Here is a 25738-nt window from a genome sequence, read left to right as displayed (position 1 = left end):
CGGTTTAAAGTGAGAGCGTATGATTTTCCATTGTCACCGACTGAAACTTAACCCTTTCAACGCTTAAGAGCTAGAAGTATTAACAGTTAAGACTGAAGAATCATGGGAGAGCTATTTTGTGGATCAGTATGATATGACAAAGGCTTTTAGGTAATGACAAAATGTTGACAAAATTATTGAGAATCATTTTCTCAGATGTAATTCACATCCCTTGAAAGCTGCAAACAGAGTTCAGTATTTCAACTGCAAACTATTTTGTCACAATATGTAACGTGTTTGAAAACTGCTGGAGACCTTTCTGTTGTAGTAATGGGCTCATTATTGGTCTCAGTTCAAAATCGGTGGTCAAAGTTGACTTTTGCTGATATTGTTAGACAGTTTGGAAGCTGTTTAGTTTCAAATTTGGAAAGGTTGAAATTCAAAATTGGGATAACAGGGCATGGATAAGTCTCAATTCGATTATCAAAGTGGTCATATGCCAACCCCAGTCGTCTGACTGCAGTCCTCCAAAAGCCAGAACAGGTATTTCAGTAAACAATATCAAGCTTGGATCAACCTTAACGCTAGGCTATTTCCACAGAGGGTTGGAAATTAGCTCAACATAAGGGTTAACGTCAATACCACTAACCCTGGATCGGCACAGATCCAACACCACTCTGAGTGCTGGACCATACCTGGCTCTTATTCTGTTCTGTGACTACATCACATAAGTACTTAATTGGCCATGGAAGAAGCTAAATCAATCAAGGTTTTCATTTTTTTTCTACATCCCTTAGAACATTTAAAAATGTCTTAATATTGGAGGTATTTCTGCCAGTAGAGTAATATTTCTATTTAAAGGGCAATATACAATGAAAAATATCTGGCAATGAATTTTTGAAAAGGAAAAATTACAACAGCAATGCGTTATTATCTCCACAATGACATTAGGTACAGATGTCATAATGATGGGACCAAGGTGCTTGGTTTTCTGGGACAGTCCTGCCGTTACCCAGTATTTTTAAAAAATTCACTTGTGGGATGTCGGCGTCACTGGTCACTTATTGCCCGTGCCTAGCTACGGGTGGAGGTGGTGGTAAGCTGCCTTTCTCGAACCGTACCAGTCAACGTGCTGTGGGTGGATCCACAATGCCCTTAGAGAAAGGAAACCTGCAATTTTAACCCAGCAACAGTGAAACACCCCTTCAGTGGGGGATAGATTTGAGTGCCCCTTACAAGGCCAGTCATGCAGGTAGGGAAGGTCTGAGGGCAGGGCCAAGATTGAAACTTCTTATCTTAACACTGAGAGCTTCTCAGTGTTACCCAGTGAGATGAGGCACACAGGCCATTAGGTTTTAGAAGTATTTTTAATATAGAAATAGACTGATAATGATATTTTCTGAGGAAGGTATACGAAGCAGCATGAGTGTGTATATTTCTGCAGGTGCCCAGCAACCTCATGCAGATAAGGTGCCCTGCATTCACTCACCATATGCTGGCTGGGTCAGTACTGCAGGGCGCTGATGGGCACTATTGCCTGGGTCATGACCCCTATGAACCCGGGGCTAAAATGTTTAAGCATGATTTGTGTCTTTTAGTTTGTAAACAAGTAGGGGGAAAAAAAAACAAGTGTTTTCCAGGAAGACAAGATTCTTTCTCGAATAAAGTAGGTGAAAGCTTGAATGTGTGTGAAACTGACCTGATATAGAAAACTATGCTAAAATCAAAATATTAGAATTTAAAATGGAACTCTGATACATTCTCTGTTTAAACATTACCTGACAGCATTTGAATATCACTTTACCAAAATTATTCACTTGCGATTTATTGTTCACAAGTTAAACATTTAAATATGGAAGATCTGATTGTGACAGGTTTTATAATTTCTGACTATACTAGGGCAAAGGGGAGAAATGAATACATGCTCCTTTGTGCCTCATATTGCCTGGACAAAATAACATGGTAAAGAGTGACAATGTGCAGGAGATACATCTGTGAGGTATGTAATTGTATTTCACTGAGGACATCTTCATGGTTACTGCTGTGACATGACACAGAATACATTCAGGAAATAAATTCATTTATCACAGTAATATCTGTAAGTAATACGTGAGTCACAAAGCTGGTCTATGAGAATTTCAATGCCTGTGACAAGAAATGGCTTACATTAACACTGATTATTGGTCCATGTGCATGCTACGCACAGTGCCAATCTTTGTAAAGGGTTACATTTCTTTCTAAGGGGGCATGTTTTTTCAGGCTAAGATTGATTCCTTTTATCCTCCCACTGAAAAGCTGCCGCTGCTGGTTGGTTTATAGTGAGAATACTGGATTTTGGGAATTGAGTCATACAGTATAGAAAAAGGCCATTTGGCCTATTATGTTTGTGCTGATCAACAAACATAAGCCCGTTTATGATCCCTTGCCTACTCTGCCCTGTCATTTTAAGTATTCATCCAGCCGTTTATTAAATATTGTGAGAGTACTTGTCTCCACTACTCTCTCAGGCAGAATGTTTCATATTTCTATCACCCACTCAGTGAAAAAAATGTTTCCACAGATCTCCTCTATCCTACTTACTCCTCACCTTAAACTAATGCCTTCTGGTCTTAAACATGGTTGCCATGGGGAAGAGATTCTTAGATTCTCTGTGTCCTTACCTATAGATGTTGCTAATAATGATCAATGTTATCAAGAGAAAGTGGTCACCATCACATCGGCAGATGTACAGTACAAATAGGGTCAACATTTGAACAGATATCAACTCCAAACTGTTCCTGATGCTGTGTGCTATTTTTGAGCTCTTCTCATAACTCTACTTTTTAAAAGATGTAATCACAAAGCCAGCATTCATTGCCCATTCCTCACGGCCCAGAGGGCAGTTAAGAGTCAATCACATTGCTGTGGGTCTGGAGTCATATGTAGGCCAGACCAGGTAAGGATGGTATATTTCCTTCCCTAAAAGACATCAGTGAATCACATGGGTATTTTTGACAATTGGCAATGGTTTCATGATCATCATTAGATACTTAATCCCAGGATATATTTTTGGAATTCAAACCCAGGTCCCAGAGCATTAGTAGTCTAGTGATAATACCATTAGGCCTTTTCATCTACTGAACTAGAAATGGCTTCATTGTGTAACAGGACATCACCAAGATTCCTTTGGTCAGTTGAATGTCCGACACAGACAGAGACCATCACCGTGCTTACAAGTTTTCAAATCAAAATAAATTACTGAAAAATCAACTTAAATTTTATTTGCCAAATATAGAGGTCACAATCATTCCCACAAGGACACATGCTCCTTTAATAAATCCTGAACATTTGGGCACTGGCTTGTAAGATCCAAAACTCGGCAATTCTGAGATGTGCTTTATGGATGAGGCTGGAGTTCAATTAACTCAAACCTTCCAGTTAAACATTATTTAGAAGTCCTTCAAGCTCATGCTCTTTTAGAAACCCTTTTCATTAACCAAGCTCCAAGTTATTAGGAGGGTATGATTAGCAAGTGGCATACGACCGTCAGGTACCAACCTCCACAACCCGACTTAACCAACTTTCTCCAGCTCAGCAACCCTGTAGTCAAAATGTTTTGCATCACCACTCTTTCTGTAAACACCTCATTTGAATAACAAACACACTCTCACTCTCAGCCTATTGTCCTCTTACACTCATGCCTCATTCTGATCCTCTACAAATGCTGTCCTATCCTACTCTGCACTCAACCAAAACCAGCACATGCATCACACTGTTATCTTTCCTTGCAAAAGAACAGAGCAGACAATGTAGTGAGAACCAAGGGCAAGAAATGGAGGAAGGACAGTGGACCTGACCTCCAGAGATAAGAATCTTGTCAGCTGTTGATGTCACATGCCCAGCTGCCTCATTGTGGAGGAGACCTTGTTTCAGGAGACTGCAGATGTCAACAATGACAAGATGTGACGGCCTGAACTTCCTGACGCACTAACATTTAGACCTCTCAAGAGAACTGCGCCCCCCCCCCCCCCCCCCCCAGCCAGTAGATCCTGTGACAAAGGTCTCATTTCCTCTCAGTTGCATCATGACGTCTATTTCATCTGCCGTGGGAAAGAAGTTGGCACTGAGGAGATGGCAGCTGGTGCCTTGACCCTTAGCAGAGATAAATGGTCAAACTGGGAAATGCAGGATAAAGTGGATGAAGCTCACTTGAAGTCTATTCCAACCATTTGTCACATGGGAAGCTGTGGTCGCACTTGCTAACAGAAAGACGGCTTCGAACATCAGTCTTTCACAAGGCAATGGCTGGAAATCTTCAGTGTGACTGATCAAAGCTTTGGTTTGTTCCGGAGAGGAGTGGTTTCCCACTAGCTTTCTCCCACCTGTCGGACTGGAGTATGAAACTGCTGTGTCACTGGGAGAGAGGGATCCAAGCGCAAGTGCCAATGTATTAAATTTTTCAAATGCCTTTCTGAATAAGCCGAGGGCTTTCCACCTTGATACTAACATCCTGTGGGAAAGACTAAAGGCTGCAGGAACCCACTGGAATCCAGGCATGATAACTTGTCTATATCTTTCTCAGCAAATCCCCACACCCCTACACCAGCCCACCCAAACTCTGCCGGCCAGAGAAAATACACCAAATCATTTCCATTTCAATCTGCATATACACAAGATTCAAAATTAATGTCAAATAGCCCAACAAAATATTCGTAGAATATTTGGCTTTTTAATTACAAGCCAAGTGCGCAAGTCAGGGACTCTAGGGCATTGCATCCCAGTGCAGTGACTCAGTTTCTCTGGTCAATTAGTGAACTGGAAAATGTAGCACTCTCCATTTATAGTGTACTGTGTCCCAGCTCTCTGCTCAATCAGGTTTTTTCTGCCTCCTTTTGGAGTGCAGTTGGATTTAGAATTCTCACAACTGGGTTGGGTCATCAATCCCATCCAGGAAGAAATCAGAAATGATTAATAATGATAACAGTTTAAAGGGTTACAGCTCCCCATGTGGCAATGAGTGATATGATGAAGTCTAGTTTTGATGAAAGGTTGAAGCCTCCAAGTGAAATCTTTAATGAAGGTAATGAAAGACAAACACGATTCATCCTATTGTGAAAAATGTGAGTGAGAAAAAGATCAGCATTAAAAATTTATTTTAAATGAGTAAATGTCTTTACTGCTATAACAGACAAAGGAATGGCATACAAGTGTGTTAAGTGTTCATCTGCAATTATAAATGTCTGTCATTTCTGGACGATTGTGTGGAACATGAACAATACAAATAGTGAAATCAAAAATGCAACAATGCATTGAAATGTTTGTGAAGGCCAGTAAATATTTAGCAGCAGAGTTCAGTTTTTAAACCTTCAGGTATTAAAATATTAATAACGGATCCAGTACATGTCAGAGTTTTAATGCTTCGTGCACAAAATCAAGCATGATCTCGCTGATTGGCAGGAAAAGATGCAGTGGCTAACTGGGATACTTTTATGTATTTCACTTCTAACTTACAAACTTAACAAAAGACACATACCATCCATTATCAATTATTTTTAAGCTGTTTCAACAGCTGAAATATACTAAGGTATATTTTCATCATTAATCATAGTGCTGAGTGAATATTGCAAAAGTGAATGAATACAAGTATCCAATGAGCCATGGTAGGATATTTAGTTTATCCTAACAAGTGAGGAAGAACGGTAAATGTGATAATTAACTGTGATGGGGAGTTGCTGACTTGTTCCTGGGGGACTTTTTATTTTAAATGTTGAATTAAAAATGCTATAGCAAGTGCGGTTTGTAGAAAAGATCTGCACACCATACGTAACATTTCTAGTAATGTATTTGATTCATACAATTTTGCATTATTTTCACAATTTAAAATTATATTTCCAATCATTTATACGTATTTGGGATGGTTCCTATAGTAAAATGAGCCTGTGGTCCCCAATGTGGAATGTTAGACTTCCAGCATTGATCTTTATTGGATAAAGCTGAGAATGAGGTAATGAGGCAGGACATTTGACTATGTGGCAAATTGAGATTAGGGCTTCAAAAGAAAACAGAGAATGAAAGGCAAGACCTTGTTGCAGGAAATTCAAAGTGAATTAGCTAATATGGGGAGCTAATGTGGGTTTCCTGATGAAGGACTTTTGCATCGATGTTCCTGCAACTTGGATGCTGCCTGACCTACTGTGCTTTTCCAGCACCACTCTAATCTTGTCACTAACCTCCAGCATCTGCAGTCCTGACTTTCACCTAATGTGGGGAGCTGGCAACTCATGAGGGGGTAAAACGGCTGAATAGATCTGTTTTTAAAAATGTATGCGCATTTAGGAGAAAGTGATGGAGCATTGCTCATCTTAACTTAATTTGAAGATTCCATCCCTCCAAAACATAAGATTCATGGACCTTGGTAAAATTATCGGTTAGGAGATATTCATTGCTTGTTACAGCCTTGTTGAAAAGCAGTCAAAGGATGAAATGGAGGATCTGGAGGATCATTGAAAGTTAGGCGTTAAAACGTATTTCAGACCAGAGTTAATGGAATCCCTTTTAAAATGTTGTCCTTTTTGTATGAAATGTAAAATAAAAACAGAAAATGTCAAAAATGCTCCGCAATCAGGCAGCAACCATAGAAAGAAACAGTGTTACAACTCTGAAGAATGCTCAGAAGTAGTATCTTATGGCACTTGAAAGGTTAACTCTGTTTCACTCTTCACAGATGCTGCTGGACCTGCAGTACTTTCCAGGAGTTCCTATTTTCATTTTAGAAATAAAGCATTGTTCCTCTAAGCACAGTTGCTGCCTGACCTACCGAGTATTTCCAGCTACTTCTTGCTGTTTTGTTTTCAGATTTTCACCAGCTGGAGTATTTTGCTTTAATGGTCTGCAGCAATTCAGGAAATCTGTTCGCTACCAGCTTCTCAAGGTCAACCAGGGACAGGCAACAAATTCTGACCCAGCCAGTGACACCCACATCCCATGAGTGAATTAAAAAAAACTGGCATTGTCCACTTTTATTCATTCATGTTATGAATTAACAAAATAATTTTTGTCGAGGAACCATGAACCTGCCACCTGCAAGTTTCCATCCATGTCAGTCGCCATCCCAACTTGGAAACATATTGCAGTTTCTTCAGTGTCACTGGATCAAATCCTGGAACTGCCTTTCTAATGGCATTGTGTCCCCCCCTAGGGCAGCAGTTCAAGAAGACAACTCAGTACCACCTTCTCCAGGTAACAAGGGATGGGCAATAAATGCTGGCCTAGCCAACGACACCCACATCCCATGAATGAATAAATAAAGAAAGGGAATAAAAGCCCTCCAAACATCAGGAAATATAATACATATTTTAACTGCTCTCTGAGACTTTCAAATATATTTGCATCAACTAATGCTTTAATTGCATTTTGTGGTTTAATAATCTTCAAATTACTTCAATGTGTGTATATGCATGGTGGTATATATCAAGACACCTTTATTAAGATAAACTTAAACATAAAGCTTTGACTCAACAACTCACTGATATGCCAATTAAATCAATTTGATTGAAAATCCTTCAAATGTTTGTCTTACACAATTTAAGGTAATGGGTCCCATCAAAAATGAACTGCATTTTCAAAAATGTCTTCTACTCTGTGCACCAGGAACATAGGCAAAATTAAATTGTCAAAATCATTTGTGTTGCTTGATTCAATGTCATATTGGTGAAAACAATTAAAACATGGACGCCATAATATTAGCATAACATAACTCAGTAAATGTAACATTAGCACACGGAATAATGTTGGGTCAAAGGTTCTTCAAAAAAGTAGAACACAATTTTATTTTCATAGGAAGTAGGAAATTATTTTTTCAATCTTCTTTACAATTTTTGTTTGGAATTGCACAGAAAGGATACGGAACTGGCGATATGCAGAGATATAGTTCATAGCAATTAAGTATAAAGTACAGATTCTGGAAATAAGAATTACGAATGAAAATAATCTCTGAATGATTCATTCTTGCAGAAGGGAAGGGAAGGAACAGGCAGATCAAGGAGGGCAAACAAATGAAAGGAATATTACAGTCAGAAAGGAATAAGAAGCACAGTAATATTTTGAACTTTTATTTCTAGATGTGTCGAATACAAAGTATAGTAACGATTTCAAACACTATGTTGGTAAAGCCATTGGTAAATACAGCATTGGCAAAACAATGACTTTGGAGCGACTGAAAATGTGCAATTTAGGCCCTTAAGATGAATCCAAGTGTGAGAGTAAATTATTTATATTTCAAGATGCAAAAAAAAGGACTGTATTTGCTTGACAGAATCTAACAGAAGTGATTTTTAAAAATTACATCGTTTGAGGAAAGAAAAGATGAAAGATTATTTCGTCTAGTTGGTCAATCAGTAACAGCAGAACATGGACTTCAGATAATGATAATAGAAGCACAAAAGGAAAGTTAGAAGACTTTCTTTCCATTCCACACAAAAATTAATTAACACTGTTATGCTCTGGGAGCTTAGTATGCCAGAACTGAAGGAGGGTCACTGGGCTCAAAACGTTAACTCTGTTTTTCTGTCCACAGATGTTGCCAGAACTATTCAGTTTCTCCAATAACTTCTGTTTTTGTTGTTTCAGATCACCAGCAACCATAGTTCTGTTTATTTTATTTATTAAGTTGAGCCCAAGATGGCACCAGATGACCAGCAGGCATGAGGTGTCCAAATAGCAGCGTGGTAGATTAAGGATGTACACCTAAGTTGCTCTGTAACTGCAAGTTATCAGTTTGCCTGTTAAGTAAACCTGTTTGAGATTTTCAAGTAAATTGAACCTACATATCCAGTCCAAGATTGCTAAATTTGTGTTAAGAGAAACAACACAAGATTATGACATGGCGATCAACAGATTTTTCCTTAAAAAGTGAATACAGTGATGAGGACTTGAAAATGATAGAAAAAGCCTCAGACAAGATTTGAAGTGACAGTGAAGATGCATTTTTACCAAATCCCTTGGAAAAAGATAAATTTTTGGAAATGGTGTTGGCTGAACAGGGAGTACTTGATTTGTGAGCTGGCCAGAATGGCCATCTATGTAGGCAGTCAGTCAGTTCCTAATTGAGCTGCGGGTTCTGCAGGATTAAGATAACCTTGAATGCCATTCTCAGGCAAAAATGAAAAAGAGTATTGAACAATAAAGTATGATCTGTAGCTGAAAATAACACAGGGACGAATTTGTTTAAAAACACAATAGAATCAAGTAGCTGCATGATGAATTTTCACATAACTTTGTAGTCTCGCTATTTTAAATCCTCTACACATGGATAATATTTGTAAAATACAGAGAACATCTGAAGATGACCACCAACTCCTCAGCAGGAATTAGAAAGCCTCAAGTCTCCATCTGAACCTCACCTTGTTAAACAAAAGATAGCAAATGGAAATAGGAGTCAACAGTTTGGATCTGTCTGAAGACAACCAGAGAGATCTGAAGCTTGGAGAAACACTGGAGGAGCAGTTTTGTGTAAGACTAAACTTTAGAGCTCATGATGTCTCAATGGGAAAAGCCATAGGAATTGATTGATCGGTTTGTCAGTGGGTGCTGTGACTAAGGTACGGACTTTATCTTCTCAGAGTTTGAGTTGTCTGAGCTGATAATGGAGCAGATTGAAGCTTCAATATCTATCAAAGCTTTCCAAAAAAAAGACTTTTTGGAGAAAAGTAAATGTCATTATATCAATACCCTACTAAAACATGGCAGGAAATATGAAGCCATTATATCTGCATAATCTGCTAGCATTAGAAGCAGCATTAGTACAATAGGCAGGATGCAGAAAGCAAAAGGCTGTATGCTTAGAGATTACAATACAACATGACAATCAAAAATCATGTATGGCACACTGGCAGCAACAACAAGGAACTTGCCAGAGACCTGTGTAAACACAGGCACATTTATGAGATTAGCAACAGTTCAGATCAGAATCAAGATCAGAGAGGAAGAACTTTCAATCAGATGGCATAGTGTTTTCTCACATTGTGAATATGACACATTGTATAGACCACATCACATGGTTAGAAACTCTTGTCACTAACACCATATGCCCAAAGAAAATAGACAAGTACACATGCAAGACCAAAGTTGACATGGGGGCTAATCCAAGCATCCTATCAGTCAGAGTTCAAATAGGTATATATGTGGATCATTGGAAGTTAATGATACAATAATGACAGCATAGCTGATTGCATATAAAGAGTTACCCATTCCCAACATTGGTACATTCATGATGAAATGTAGTTATACAAATTCTGCATGGAAACAGCAAGTATTTTACCTGCTGCTCACTAATGGACCAGCAATAACAGGACTACCAGAGAGTACAGAACTCAACATTGTGACCATTGACAACATAACAATGATACCAGTTGCAGCAGAGAAGGTCATGAATATTCATAGAGTCAGGCCAGGACTAACAACAAACAAACCCAGACAGATTTGATGCCATTGGTAACTTTAATGTTGATGCTGTGTTGCACATCAGAGAAGATTCAATTCTACAAATCGACTGTCTAAGTGCAATGTCCACTTACAGCAGGAGCTCAAGAACAAGCAAAATATGGAATGGAATGGTGTATACATCATGTAGTTTAAGACACAGCCTGGGACAGGTCCATTACAATGGAAGTAAATACAGATGGCACAATCAGAGTAAGCTCCATGACAAAATGTTTAAATATTTTTACAGAGAGAGGTCCATTTACATTCAAGGAACTGAATCTCACAATGACAGGAGTGACATTGTTTTCTAAGGCGAATGCTGAACATAATTATTGGTGGCCTTCTTGAGTCAGACCAATTAAGGTCCTACAGTGATGGATTAATGGGCACTAGTTTGATACCCTGCCTTCCTGGCAGGTGAGAAAAATATCTGGTTTTCTGTCTGGGGAAACCCCCAGTGACCTGCTAGGTGGGTTTGGATGATGCAGTGGGGCAGAGCCTGAACTTCCCCAATCTGGGGGAAACTAGAGGCACATGGCAGGTAAGATAGCAGCCTCTGCAAACTACCCCTACTTGCCTCTGACCATCCCAACCTCTCCTATCCTCATAACCACCACTCCATGAGAAGCAACAGGAAACCATGATCTTCTCACCATTGAATCCCCTGAGGATAGGCTAAGACCAACAATTGTTTTGGATCCAGAAAACCACTGGCCTCTGATTGGCCAGCAGCGTCTGGCCCAGAGGGTCTCCATTGTTGATACCTGTAATAGACTGAGAAGCTTGCCAATCAACTCTTAACGATGAGGTTGGTATGCAAACCAGCATGTTTCCCCAGTCGTGGGACAGCAAGCTGATTAGTTACCACTGAGCATCCTCAGTCCCACACTTTGACTGAAAATGGAGAATTGAGGCTAATTGCAGTATATTCAGCACATCTCAAAACATCATACCTAAAAGCAGACCACAACATACAGGCAAATCGCTTATGGACATGGTGTCAAATGAGTCATAAATCATGTGACAGCCACACCACATTATCTCAGATCCAGCAGTCCCAGTGAGTGAATATTTTACATTACTAAAGTACTTATTAAAGTACATGAAGTGCAAGGTGACAAGACAGGATCATCTTCTTGCTATACTACACTGGGGAGCTCTGCCTCTGCTATGGGTTTCACATCACAAGCAGAGGTCATCTATGCAAAGCAAATCATAGTGTCATAGAGATGGTACAGCACGGAAACAGACCCTTCGGTCCAACTCGTCCATGTCAACTAGATATCCCAACCCAATCTAGTCCCACCTGCCAGCAGCTGGCCATGTCCCTCCAAACCCTTCCTATTCATATACCCATCCAGATACCTTTTAAATGTTGCAATTGTACTAGCCTCCTCCACTTCTTCTGGCAGCTCATTCTATACATGTACCACCCTCTGCGTGAAAACGTTGCCCCTCATGATTTTATAAACCTCTATAAGGTCACCCCTCAGCCTCCGACGCTCCAGGGAAAACAACCCCAGCCTATTCAACCTCTCCCTATAGCTCAAATCCTCCAACCCTTGCAACATCGTTGTAAATCTTTTCTGAACCCTTTCAAGTTTCACAACATCTTTCCCACAGGAAGGAGACAAGAACTGCATGCAATATTCCAACAGTGGCCTAACCAATGTCCTGTACAGTCGCAACATGACCTCCCAACTCCTGTACTCAATACTCTGACCGATAAAGGAAAGCATACCAAACGCCTGAACATAAACTAAGATACGTTCAGATATTGAAGATGTGGAAGACCTTCATGATAACAGGCAACATGCAGGACAGCAAGATAGATACAAGATGAGAACCATCCTTTCTGGAAATCTGGATCTCCAGAAAGTTATACCACTGAGAGATCTGGAAGGATTGTCAAGTGACCTTCCTGTTACAAATACCTTTAGACTCAAACTCATAAATGTAAGCATTCTGCTTTCTACATAAGTGATTTTGCAACAGCCTTATGTCTGCAGATTTTCACCCTTAGTGCATGTATTTTTTGTCTTGGGGAAAAAAAAACCACAGAATGCTTTGTGACTGCTTTAAGAGCTGGGTATGTGAATAAGCCAAACATGAATGACACCACATGACCAGTAGCCATGTGCAGTTCCAGCAGCAGCAACACTTATATTGAGGAAGTGTAGGTAGGTTGCTATGTAACTGCAGGTTTTCAGTTTGTCTGCTAAGTAAACCTGTTTAAGGTTTTCAAGAAAATTGAACCTGCATTACATACCAATCCAGTACGAGAGAGGTGAAGGAAGACAGTATTAGAATGACAATTAGAATACAGAATGCACTAACACTGTTATTGGTTGAATCAATCATAACATTAAACAAGAAATTAGAAAACATTTGAAGAGTAAAAATAATAATAATAATAAATGGAACAAGCAGCAGGGCAATGGAAGTGGCGTTGACAGCTCCATTTATGCTGTCAACAGGGGCACTGACACAGGGGGCTGAAGTGACTCTATCTGAGTAGCAATTTCTATGATTCTATGATTTCTGTCTGTGCTTACGGGATGTGTCTAACTCTTATTTAATGTTGGTTTCTATCCATTAAGTGTGCAGTGTTTGAAACCTAGTTAGATTTATGCTTCTGCTTCTGTTTACTGTGCAGTTACTGTGAAAATTGGACCTTTGGGTAATTACTGAATAAAAGTTGTTTAACTGGTTATTATACAACCAGATACCTGACAATGGAACTGTTGCAGCTGTAAATTAAAATATCAATTCACTCTTTCTAAATTAGGGTCATATTTCAAATGTCCAGGTCACCTCTATATCTGAACAGTTAAGTTCAAGCATGACTTTCAGCACAAGAATATTCTGAACCTCACCGTCCATCTCAATGTGCTAATAGTGATGCTCCATACATGAAAAAATCCATTAAAATTATCATTCTCATAAATTTTAATCCATTTATTTTTGACAGCTTGTTTTGTACCTCATATTTGTAAATATTACTAATTAGCTTTGTTCTGGTCTTAGAGAATGTCTTAACTCATCACATCTCAAATAATTTTATCTAAGCTTACATGTTTATACAAGTTTATGTGTGCAACACAACTTCTCCCCAAAATATAAAATAAAACTGAAAATATTGGGAGTGTTCAGTGGGTCTGTCAGCATCTGGGAGGAAAAACAGAGCTTACATTTCAGGCTGACCATCATCCTTCACTTCTGATCAGCCATCATTGCGATCTCATCCTACTGGGGGCTTGTTGAGGGGGCGGGGGGGGAGGGGGAGTGCACGTGTGTGTGTGCAGGCAGCAGGCATGCATTGAGGCCTTTGCCACCATGACCTCAGTTTTGGTTACAGACTGCCCCACAGAGAGGTAACCCCCTCACTAGGACTTAGCTCTTTTTTCACATGAGAGTTTTTAAAAGTTGGAGGAAGGGGGAATCTCAAAATGGAGGAGCTTTGTCGCTTATCGAGACTGTCACTGCCTTCGGAGACAGAGATGCCCTATTTGGCTCTCAAGCTGCAACCAGCTGGTTAGAGGCTAGGAGGTTTGTAGCAGCTAGCTCACCTCCTGACTCCCTCCTGTCCACCTTCTACAAGGCACAAGGCAGGAGTTTGATGGAATATTCCCCACTTGCCTCAAGATGAGTACAACTCCAGCAACTCACAAAGCTTGACACCATCCAGAACAAAGCAGTCTGCTTGTTTGACATTCCATTCAACAACTTATCATTCACTCCCTCCACCACTGACACAGAGTGTTGGTAGATGGTACCATCTATAAAATGCATGGAAAAAATGCACCCAGGCTTCTTAAACAGCACCTTCTAAACCTATGACTTCTATCAGTTGGAGGGCTAGCATTGCAGATACATGGAAACACCCACTACCTACAAATACCCCATCAACCAGGCATCGTCCTGACTATGAAATATACAACCATTCTTTCAGTGTTGCTCGTACAAAAATCCTGGATCTTCCTCTGAGCAGCATCGTCAGCCTACTGACAGCTCATGGATGGTAATGATTGGCAGGCAGCTCACCTAGTCTCCAAGACAATTTAGGATGGGTAATAAATGCTGGCCTAGCCAATTCCACCCACATTTTGTGAAAGAATATAAGAATATCCTGAACCATTACGTCTCCAAGAAGAACTGTCCCAAATTCTCAATTCTTTCTCCAGAAGTGAATTTTCTCATCCCTGGATCAACTCGAGTTTTTTTTCTGCATCCTCCCTAATACCTTCACATTCTTCTTAAAGCAGACTGGCCTCTAGTTGAGTCTGAACCATTATTTTATACAAGATTTATATAGTGCCTGGGTTTTTGTTCTTTATTCCATTATTGAATAAAGCTTAAGATACCATATGCTTCATCACCCCTGCTCTCAATATGTCCTGCCACCTTCAAATTATTGATGCACATACAAATCAAGATCCTTTAGCAACCTGTATCAACTCTGGAGCTGTACCCTTCCTGTTATATTATCGCTGTGTTCTTCCTAACTAAATGAATTTCATTTGTCATTTGTCTTCCAATTCCACTGAAATTTGGAATTCACTTGAAATTCGGAATTCACTTGAAATTCCTTGATTTTAACAGCCTCATATCATCTCACCTTTCCACAGTCAGTGGGAGTTGACAGTGCCGAGTTACTTATGCTGCCATCTTCCATTGTCTTTCCATTCTCAGGCATCCTTGGATATTCCAGATAGAACCTTCCATCTCTCAGTACAGCTGTCTAACCCCAAATGGGAATCATCCATACTTACCTTTTATCCTCCTATCTGCAAATCCACCACAGGGGACAGGAGGACAAAGATGATGAGTCATGAATGAAAAAGAGCAACTGGGGTGGTTTTCTCCCACAATCCTTACAACGTTGGTGATGAGCAAGAGCAGGATAACAACCAGGCCACTCTCAATTTCCAGTTGCTCCAACCCACACCAACTCTCCATCTGCCTCACTTACATCAACATCCTCCATTGCCAGCTCAGCTAATATCCCAGACAGGGGGTGAAATTAGTTACTGATGGTGAGGAAGTGGTATTGGGTAATTTGCAGCATGGGAGAAACAGAAATGTGAGGAGTGGGTGAGGATCTTCTAGTTGGGTTCAGAGAAAGCTCACGGGTAGTTGTCTGAAACAAAGGATGTTTGAGAAACCGTGTTCGGGCTGAAAAGCCAATCTCTGAGAATGTAATGTGTGGCAAACAGAATGCATGACTTTCAAGGCTATTGGTTGTACACTCCACAGCTGGATGAAGGAAAGTTTGAAAATGTTATGATTAAATTTCTCATTCGCTATACACAAATCTTTAAATATCCATCACTGAAGATATAACGTGGTTGGCACATATTTGAGCAATGTTTTCAGTAAAGCTTTCTAACAGAAACTACATTTCAAAACAGGTTTCCACATTTCATTTAGAGTCTATATCATCCATAGTTAAACTTCGTCCATTGCAAAATATTGTTGAAAATGATCCTTTTCTACTAAGTCTTTGATCATACTTTTTAAGACAGTAAGCAGTCCCACAGACTCTATTTAGTATGCAATAAGAATTTGTATTGTTCATTCAATAATTTGTCTCAGAAATATTTTTAAGCTTTAACAGCTATTGCCATTGAACGCAAGCTCATGTTTCTATTATTTTGTTTAATATAACGCTCTTGAGAGAGACCAGTAACATAAACCGAAAAAAATCCAGATATTCACTAAAAACACGAAGCCTTGAGGTTCATAACTCAAGTGCAAGAATTTTCTTACACAAAGACTAAAGAGCCTGAACTATAAGAAATATATACTATCTTAAATGGTCATTTACACAAAAGGTAATAAAATACAATGGACCTAATTTTTTATACTCCAAATCAAATGACTTAACTCCACTTTCCTCTGCACCCATTACATTACACCCTAAAACTTGGAGGATTAACCATTTTGTCTTGGAATTGTCAATGATTTGTATAGGAGCTGAGGTTTCTTGGCCCTTCTGGTCGTTTCGGACAAGGTTGTCCCTTCAAATCTCCTCCACCATTCCCTAGGTTAAAAATTCCTCATTCAAAATAGGTACTTCTGGCATCTTAAGAGTATCCACATTGAGTTAGAACTCTCCTAGTTCTGATATTCTCCAACTATGGGGTTTAGAATCTAAACTTCTCTCTCTCTCCTCAGTTCAGCTATACCATAAATTCAACTCAGTTAGTCGTCCCTTTTGGGAACCTCATGCCTAGGTTCAAGTTCCGCTTGCTCCAGAGGTGTGCAATAATATCTCTAAACAGGTTAGTTACAAGAGTCCTTTTGGCAAAGATATCTGCCACTCTTTTCTGGTCTGGACTCCATGTGCCTCTAGTCCCACAGCAATGTCGCTGATTCTTGACTGCTCTCTGGGCTATTAGAGATGGCCAACAAATGATGTCCTAGCCAGAAACACCCACAACTTGTGATCGAATAAAAATGTGTAAATATTCCCATTTATGATTATGTAGACTTGCTCTGCACAATTTATGACAATGAATACATTAGAGAGAATGCTACCATTTAGTTTCCATCTAAGTATTTTGTCTATGAAAAGAACAAAGGTTAAAATGCATCTTCACTAACATTGAAAATTAAGATTTTGTGTGCCTAATTATAATCTTGTGAAATTAACTTCAAGATCAGATATTCTTTCAGTAGAGAGGGAAGACACTAGTGTGCTGAATCCTGCTACAGTTACAGCTCTATTCTTTTTATCCTAAGGGATCCATAGGGACATCAACTGCTTCAGATGAAACACATCTGAAGATCAGGTGACCTTATTGTGAGTAGCTGATGGGAAATCTTAACTATATTGACTATAGAATGTCACAGAATTATCACTGGTACATTGCTCCCGTGCTGTGAAGAAGGCAAACGTCAATGTTTATGTAGGTTAGAATGTGCTTCAACTCAGTCAATAAAATGCACTCAAGAGGATGTGATTTTTTCCATACTTCAAATGCTTTTGTTTGGCCTGAAGAACAACAGGCGGGTATGATCTAAGGCCACAGAACCAGTCTTCATACTGTGCCCAATTTGTATACAAATACAGCTGAGGCACTGGATGGCAGTAGTCTTTGTGTAACTATTTAATTAAACACATTTAGAAATTAATGTGAGCAAAAAGTACCGACATGGATTCATATTTTGGCATCTTGTTTATTCGATATAGGAATGAAGTGTTTGTTGGAGCATGACAATAAAATATAGGTAATTTTGAAGGGATTACAAATGTGCTGTATGACTCCCTTCTGTTCACTGAGGGGAGGCACCTAAGATTTAGCAGATTTTAAGTTAACTTTTATGATTGCCTATCTGGTTTCCCCTCTGTCACAATTCATTGCAACTCATTGATTTTATTACCATGCATTGCTTTTATCGACAATGAACCGAACTACTGGGTCAGTTCTTGAAGGTTCATTCAGAGAATATGTTAGTAAAATATTGAGAGGGTGTTTCAATTTTTATGGATTTTGTAACATATTAGATTACAAAGTATCCTTTGATTTACTGCAATTTATTTTTTATTTGGTGCACTCCGTTTAAAGGTCTCCCTGTACCAGTTATCCCTTCTGGGGAAAAGTGAAAATAGCAACTCTGTTGCCAAAGTCTGACAAAAGGCACTCCTGGTGCAAATGCTAAACTATTGTTCATCACATGAAGTGTCCAACCTGCACAGGAGTGACCTCATGGAGAGTACCACCTAAAAACCAGATTCTATTTGGGTAGAAATTTGACTTGTGTGCTAATATGAAATGGTTATTATTGGACAAAATTGTTTGATATTTTCCCAACCCATATTATGTTTAATTGACTGTGCTGAATCTGAATGCAGACCATCACGCAGAACAGGGGATGGATCTGATACTGCCTGTTTTTTTTTCCCCTACTGTACCTAATGAATTTCTGCATCTACAAACGCAGGACCTTTTTTTTTATTCATGTTCTTCTTGAAATTTCAAGTATTCTAAACCTTTTGAAAAACTAAAGTCTTTCAGATAGTAATCCAGCATAGATTTTAGCTCTATGATAGCGAATCCCATATGATTTAAGTTTTATCACAATTTATAAATAAAAATGGCAGTGTAAATAATGGGATGAACCTGTCTTAAAATTTTGGATTTTATTGTAAATTCCATGTTGTGTTGATGGTGAATAATGTGCATGTAGTATTTTCAATTTAGTGTAGATGGACCTAATCAGCTTATTGAAAAGAATTCATTATTTAAAAAGAGCAAACTATGAGATAAAACTTTAAGTAGTTCACATTGCAAACATGGCTACACATTGTTTTTGAGGTGTTTAGTCTGACCACCAGTTTACCTAACTTCAAAAGCAACTTAACAGCTCATAAGTCCGGCAAGAATTAGTCATTCCCAACATAATTATGTCAATAAAATAGGATGAGGTTCATCCAAAATATCTCAAAATGTAATACAGCTGTATGTGCAAGTGAGACCTTGTTTTTAGGAGAAAGTGAGGACTGCAGATGCTGGAGATCAGAGCTGAAAATGTGTTGCTGGAAAAGCACAGCAGGTCAGGCAGCATCCAAGGAACAGGAGAATCTGAACCTGAAGAAGGGCTCATGCCCGAAACGTCGACTCGCCTGCTCCTTGGATGCTGCCTGACCTGCTGTGCTTTTCCAGCAACACATCTTCAGACCTTGTTTTTATTCAGCTGTTACCTTTTATGCAAGTATTTCTTTTAAGATAGGATACCTATCTACACATTGCACGACTGGATAAGGCAACTTTAAAAGTGACAATCGTGTTTCATATAAAGTGGTAATGTGAATTATAAGGTATAAATTCCATGTTTTCCATGGTTTGATTTATCTTTAGTATAATCAAAAACAGAGGGAAAAAACAAACCAACAAGTGAGATCAGCAAAGGTCAGTGAGATCAACGTGATGACTCACACCAGCATGTCTAGAATGGGATGTTGCCTATTGTGGTTTGAGGAAATGCTATTGCTGTAGAACAAGCAAAGGCTTATCGGATTTATTTATTAGATTATAATCGATGATTAAATCTCAAAACCATTTTCTAAGCAAACTTGGACTTGTGAAGTCTTGGTCATGAGAAATAAGTGAGTCAATTTATAAGCTCTGACCAAGACTAAACTTAGGAAAGAGTGAGGACTGCAGATGCTGGAGATCAGAGTTGAGATTGTGTTGTTGGAAAAGCACAGGTCAGGCAGCATCTGAGGAGCAGGAAAATCGACATTTCATGCCGGAGCCCTTCATCAGGATTAAACTTACCCAGGTCTGGTTACTGATTGAAAGATGTGGTGTCCTATGTTGGACTTTTGAATAATTAGCCACAAAACAAGTAGCTGGAACTGATTTATCTTTGCTGCTTGAGTCCAGTTCATGAATGAATCCTAATGTGACTACGGCCATGATGAGAGAATCCACTTTGATTTGCATGAAGTGTTAAGCATCTGTGATACAGTGACCCCATCTGCTACTGCATTGTGGTCAGGTTGTAGATTTCTCACAGACTAAGTTCTAGATCTCAACTGGAAGAACCGGGAGAAAAGCAAGTTCCACAGCCAATACAGAAAATGGAAATTCTGGAGAGTACTGAAATATGTATGAATGACAAGTGATCACACAGTAGCATGAATGAGTTTATGAGTGGGTTTTATACATACCCATGGCTTTAGCTGGGTGTGTGAAAAAACAGAATAAACCTATTTTAAGGTGAGAAGAAATATAAACAAAACTGTTGACAATTCCTAATTATTACGATCGGGAAACTATTCAACATTACCAGTGCATTTTCTTTTGATGTGTCTTTTTGAGGTGCAATTACTTCATGTTCAAAACTAGAAGTTGTAATAAGCACGGATAGGACTGTTAAAGGGAACGTGTCACCTACTTTCATTGCCCAATGTTGAATTTAAATGTATTTTTCATAAATACGTTGCACACCCAATTACAGAATTTCAATATATAATTCATATTGGCTGCCATTGTACAGAAATCTTGATTCAAGCCTAGTATTTTTCAATAATAAGTTTCAAAGTGATCTGGTTATAATTGAAGATAATGACTGTGAAATAACTGTACAGTGCTGGTATCCCGTCACCAAGTACATATGCACAGTACACTGTCTGTGGCCGGCCAATCCCTGAGGCGAGGAGAATCTCTGAATCCCTTGTTTAGACTTTTTTTAAAAGTCAATTCCCTGAACTGAGGAGATTTGAAATCTACTGTTTATATTTTTTCTTCCAAGGAGATTCTAAATACTCTGTTTATATATATATTTTTTTCTTTTCTGTTACCCCCCCCCATTACAGCGACACAGTTGCAATGCCCACTGTTGTGATTGTGTGTCTAAGTGCAGGACTCAATGAGGACTCCATTGTGTAAATAATTTTATTTAATATTTCCGCTACCAGGAAAAATACCCAAATGATCAGGAAATCAGTAACAAGCAAAACAGAATCCTCTGGTTATATTGATTGGCTCAGATTAACAACCCCAATCATGAATATCATAGTTAATAAGATCCACCTGCTTCCAATCACTGCGGACTGAATACCTTGAAAGTAGTCAGTTGATTAGAGAGAGACAGCATACATTTACTCTGCCTGAGAATTCGGGCTGTAGTTTTTGAAGAACTATTTAAATGCACTACATGACAGTATGGTGGAGGCAGGTAAAAATTACAGGATTCAAAAAGGAATTGAAATGTTATGAGAAAGGTGAATGTGCAGGGTTACAAGAGAAAGCTGGAGAAGCATGAACTGAGATGCTTATTCAGTCAGCTGCTGAAAACTGAATGGACTCCTCGTGTGCTGTAATAATTCTGTAATGCCTATGGATCTTATTTATATGGACTTCCAGAAAGCAGTCATCAAAATCCCTATCAAAAGACAGCTAACTAAAGCTGAAGCTTATGAGATTGAAAACAAACTAATCATCTGGATAGCAAATTTATTGAATGGCAGAGACAGTAACACGGGGAATATTAAGAATGTACTCCAACTGATGGGATATGACAGGTGATGATCTACTAGGAACGGTGTTGGGCTCTCAAATATTCACCATATTTATTAATGACATATGAGATACAAAGTCACTCTCCAACTCTGCTTATGACAAAAAAAGTAGGTGGTTTTGAAAGCAATGCAAATGGAAGTATGAAATTAAAGAGAGATGTTAAGTTGACTAAGTGAGGGAAAAGCTGTGACAAGAGCGTTTTCTAATTGGTGAAAAGCTACAATCAGTACAGATCCAGAGAGACTTGGGGCTCCACATACATTGATTATTCAAATACTGAGGACAGATACAGAAAATAATCAGAGACTTAGAGAATTCTGGATTTATATCTAAAGGATAAGAATATAAGAGAGCATAAATTATGTAACTGCAAGACAAAGTCCTAGTTAGCCCACACCTGGAATTATTGTCACCGGTTATCGGCATCACACCTTAGAAAGAATAGATTGATATTGAGTGAATCCAATGGTATCTAGACTCCAAGGATTAAAGCACAAGGGGAAAATGTGCAAACTAAGGCTGCAGTTCCTAGGTTTTAGAAAGTTAAGAGATGATTTGAAATTTTCAAGCTATGTAGGGGAACTGATAGGCCAGGTGAAGATAAATAATTTTTACTCGTTGTGGAGTCTAGGACTAGGAGGCATGGTTTAAATATTAGAGCCTGCCCTTTCAGGAATGATGTTAGTGAAAAAAGAAAGTCATGAAGTGTGTGGAAGAAATCTAGAACTCTCCTGATAATGGCAGTTGGTGGAATTTTTTAAATATGAGATTAACCAGAATAATTCAGTTAATGAGAAGTACTGAAGGATATGGGGTACTAAATACTCCAAACTTTGACTTCAATGAAAATCCATAGATTAGAGAATCAATTTAAAAATGGTGATATCCAGTCTCTGTTCTCTATTTCTACAAATAGTTACATATAAAACTAGTTGAGAATTTTCATCGAGAATCACTAAATGACTAATTGTAAAACACCAACCTTGGCATTAAACCTATCTGCCTCTATTGCCATAGCTATTATATTCTCACACAGCTTTGAACTGGACATATGTCTCTTCATCTTGACCTATCTTTATAACTGTTCCCCTCTATCTTACTGCATTTTGGTATTAATCATGATCTGTGGTATCTCTATATGTCTTATTTTGTCTGTGCTGATGGAAAAGGTAATCTATTTTCAGGAAACTCTGCATTGTTTATTGAATTATAAAAAATGCACAGCAGCACAGAGGAATCAATTTCCAGATTTTTCTCCTCTCTCATCAAAGTTGAGGAGGGACTGTTACTTTCCGTCTGTGATGGACTATTCCCACAACAGCTCGGGTCCCATAGGCAGGATTTACATTGATTTTCATTCAGCTCCAAGCACCAATATTTCTTTTTCTGAGCATAAACCAGACAACCTTTACTCACCACCAGCACATAAATCAGCTCCACTTGAAGCGGACACTTTTTCACTGACTGCAGTCCATTAAATATGTAAAGCAAGCATTTAGTTCCAGTGTATGAGAATTCAACTTGAGGAAAGGTTCGATTGAAAATCCATTCTTTGTTAGTTGTAAGGTTACGTACATCTTTCCTCAATATATGTGTTATGCAGCCTCATAACAACATAAGACAACAATATGTTGTAGACAGATGAGAGGTCTCAGTGGTATCCTTCCAACACACAGTAACACAATCAACTAAATCAATTGGTCTCTCGTTTCATCCTATTTACATGTTACATCTTTCATATCGTGTAACAGTTCGATGATTTGATGGAGATGCAATAATGTAACTTTTAGTGTTGCCCAGTTTTATAAAAATAGCTATTAATTAGGTTATTTCTATGTGAAACTTTTAACCAGCTTCTTCCTTCATTAAGAACCATACTGAATTTTTAAGCCATCACTTTTAGAGATTGCTGGAGAGGACTGGGCCAAGACATTTGTTACAAGGACATGGGAATGGAAAGGAGGCCAAGAGATTTGTCTTCATTAGTTGAGGAGGTTTCTTGTGTCAGTTAGCAGTTAGCACAGCTATTTTACCTTTTAGCCAAAGAGTTATATCTACTGAACACTGTATCCCATGGTCTAATCTTTCTACTTAAGCATATCTGGGTAATGCAAGAGATGCATCACTCTTTGTTCTGTACGTTATGTTTAGTTACAATTGTAGCTTTTATTTTCTACTTGAATTAGAGCAGCCTAGTCACACTGGTATTTCTGCCAGAACAGACAATAAATGCATAATACATAGGCAGAACTATGGACAAATAATCAATATCAGCTACTTTAGTAGATGAAAATAAATTAGCCCTAAAATCATTGAGCACGTCCTTTACCCATTTCAACACCCATGGACCCGTCACGAATTGAGCTTCTTTCAGCACAGCTGATCCACTTTCAACTACTCATGGTCCATATCATCGGCTTTTCTCCTTTCCTGGTTTACTATTTCTATTTACTCTCCATTCATCTGCCTAACTTTCTCTCTCTCTCTCTCTCCCTCCCTGGGCTGAGTCTCCACTTGTCCACTCACTCCTCTTCCACGACACTCTTTGTAATCAGCCATAATTACCACCTTCTCCCAGCCACTAACAGTTTTGAAGAATGTTAACTCTTTCACAGATGCTCCCAGACCTGCCGAGTATCCTCAGCATTTTCTGGTTTTGTTTCAGATCCCTAGCATCTGGCATTCTTTGCTTAATTCTTTGTAAGTCTTTACTTCCTGATCTTTAGTCTGCATTCACTCAATTTATTAAATTAAGTGAGGAAACATGAAACAAATGTCATTAATTACTTACAAACAGGAATAGGCCATTCAGCTCCTCAAACCTATTTATCATTTAGTCAAATCATGACTGGTCTGCATCCTAACTCCACCTACCTACATTGGTTCTCTAACTCATAATGCCTAACAAAAATCTACCATTCTCAAATTTCAATTTACCCATTTTGACAGTCTTGAGATAAAGACAGCTCCAGATTTCCACTCCACGTTGTGTGAAGAAATGCTTTACACAACTTCCCCTCAAATAATCTAGTTCTAATTTCAGGATTATGTCCCTTGTTTGAAGCCATTCCAATACAGTTGCAGGAAACTACTTCCCCATTATCTCCCTTTATCAACTCCCTTAATTATCTGATAGATCTCAACTAGATTATTCCATCATCTCACCTAATGTTTCCTAAAAATTGTCAGAAATGCCAATAAACTTCAACCAAAACCCTAATCACAGGAATGCTAATTTCGTTTTTTATTTGTAGTCCTTTGTTATGAGTTTACACAATTAGTATTCACTCAGATGGCAGTTTTGTCCTTGGTTGTCCTCCTACTGGTTTTGGTTACCAGCCAGAAGTTTAACAACTTATTCATTGCACACCATTGTTTATTTACACCGTTCTGTAATTAGAGTCATACAGCCCGTAAACAGAACCTTCGGTCCAACATGTCCATGCTGACCAGATATCCTAAATTAATCTAATCCCATTTGGCCCATATTCCTCTAAACCCTTTCTATTCATACACCCATGCCTTTTAAATGTTGTAATTGTACCAGCCTCCACCACTTCCTCTGACAGTTCATTCCACACACACATCACCTTCTGCATGAAAAACTTGCCCCTCGTCCCTTTTAATTGTTTCCCCTCTCACCTAAACCTATGCCCTCTAGTTTTGGACTCTCCAACCCTAAGGAAAAGACCTTGACTCTTCACCCTATCTACACCCCCCATGATTTTATAACCTCTATAAAGTCACCCCTCAGCCTCCAATGCTCCAGAGAAATTGGTCCCAGCCTATTCAGTCTCTTCCCATAGCTCTTCTCAAAGAACAAGTCAACATCAGTATTTCCATCTGGGCTGGATTAGAATTTTAAAATGCTAAAGAATGAGAGGATTCAGCAACACAATCAATTTCCCGAAGTTAATCCACATCCTACTGCACTGAACTCCATGAATTATCTGACTTTTCAAATAAAAGATAAGGAAACTCAAACTGCTTACCTCATACAATAAACACCCAAGTGACCAGATATCTGATTTGAAGTTATAACCATTTTCATGTATTCTCTCTGGAGACATATAGTATGGTGTTCCAACTGTAATTAAAACAACAATCATAGAACATTATGGCACTCACTTTTATTATCAATAAATTTAATACTGCACAGAACAAGTTAAACCAAACAGTGTTGATAAATGATCAATAGGGTCTAATTTAACCCATTGTGAACTGTCATCTTTCTAATGTACATTCTTTAAAAAAAATGTATTGCA

At 38.7% G+C, this 25738-nt stretch overlaps 1 protein-coding gene across 7 annotated transcripts in view; it reads right to left on the bottom strand.

Moving 5' to 3' along the window:
* nek6 (NIMA-related kinase 6) overlaps nt 1-25738 on the bottom strand; it is a 339425-nt gene that overhangs the window by 26785 nt on the left and 286902 nt on the right. For all 7 annotated transcript variants that reach the window (XM_072565784.1, XM_072565783.1, XM_072565781.1 and 4 more), the window contains one exon: nt 25466-25560. In XM_072565784.1, coding sequence (XP_072421885.1) covers nt 25466-25560 — 95 coding nt within the window. The remainder of the gene's footprint in view (nt 1-25465; nt 25561-25738) is intronic.

The sequence above is a fragment of the Chiloscyllium punctatum genome, chromosome 49, assembly GCF_047496795.1.
Source record: "Chiloscyllium punctatum isolate Juve2018m chromosome 49, sChiPun1.3, whole genome shotgun sequence".
Classification (NCBI taxonomy): Eukaryota; Metazoa; Chordata; class Chondrichthyes; order Orectolobiformes; family Hemiscylliidae; genus Chiloscyllium; species Chiloscyllium punctatum.
The sequence above is the reverse complement of the archived record's forward strand: the minus strand, read 5'-3'. Positions and strand labels throughout refer to the sequence as shown.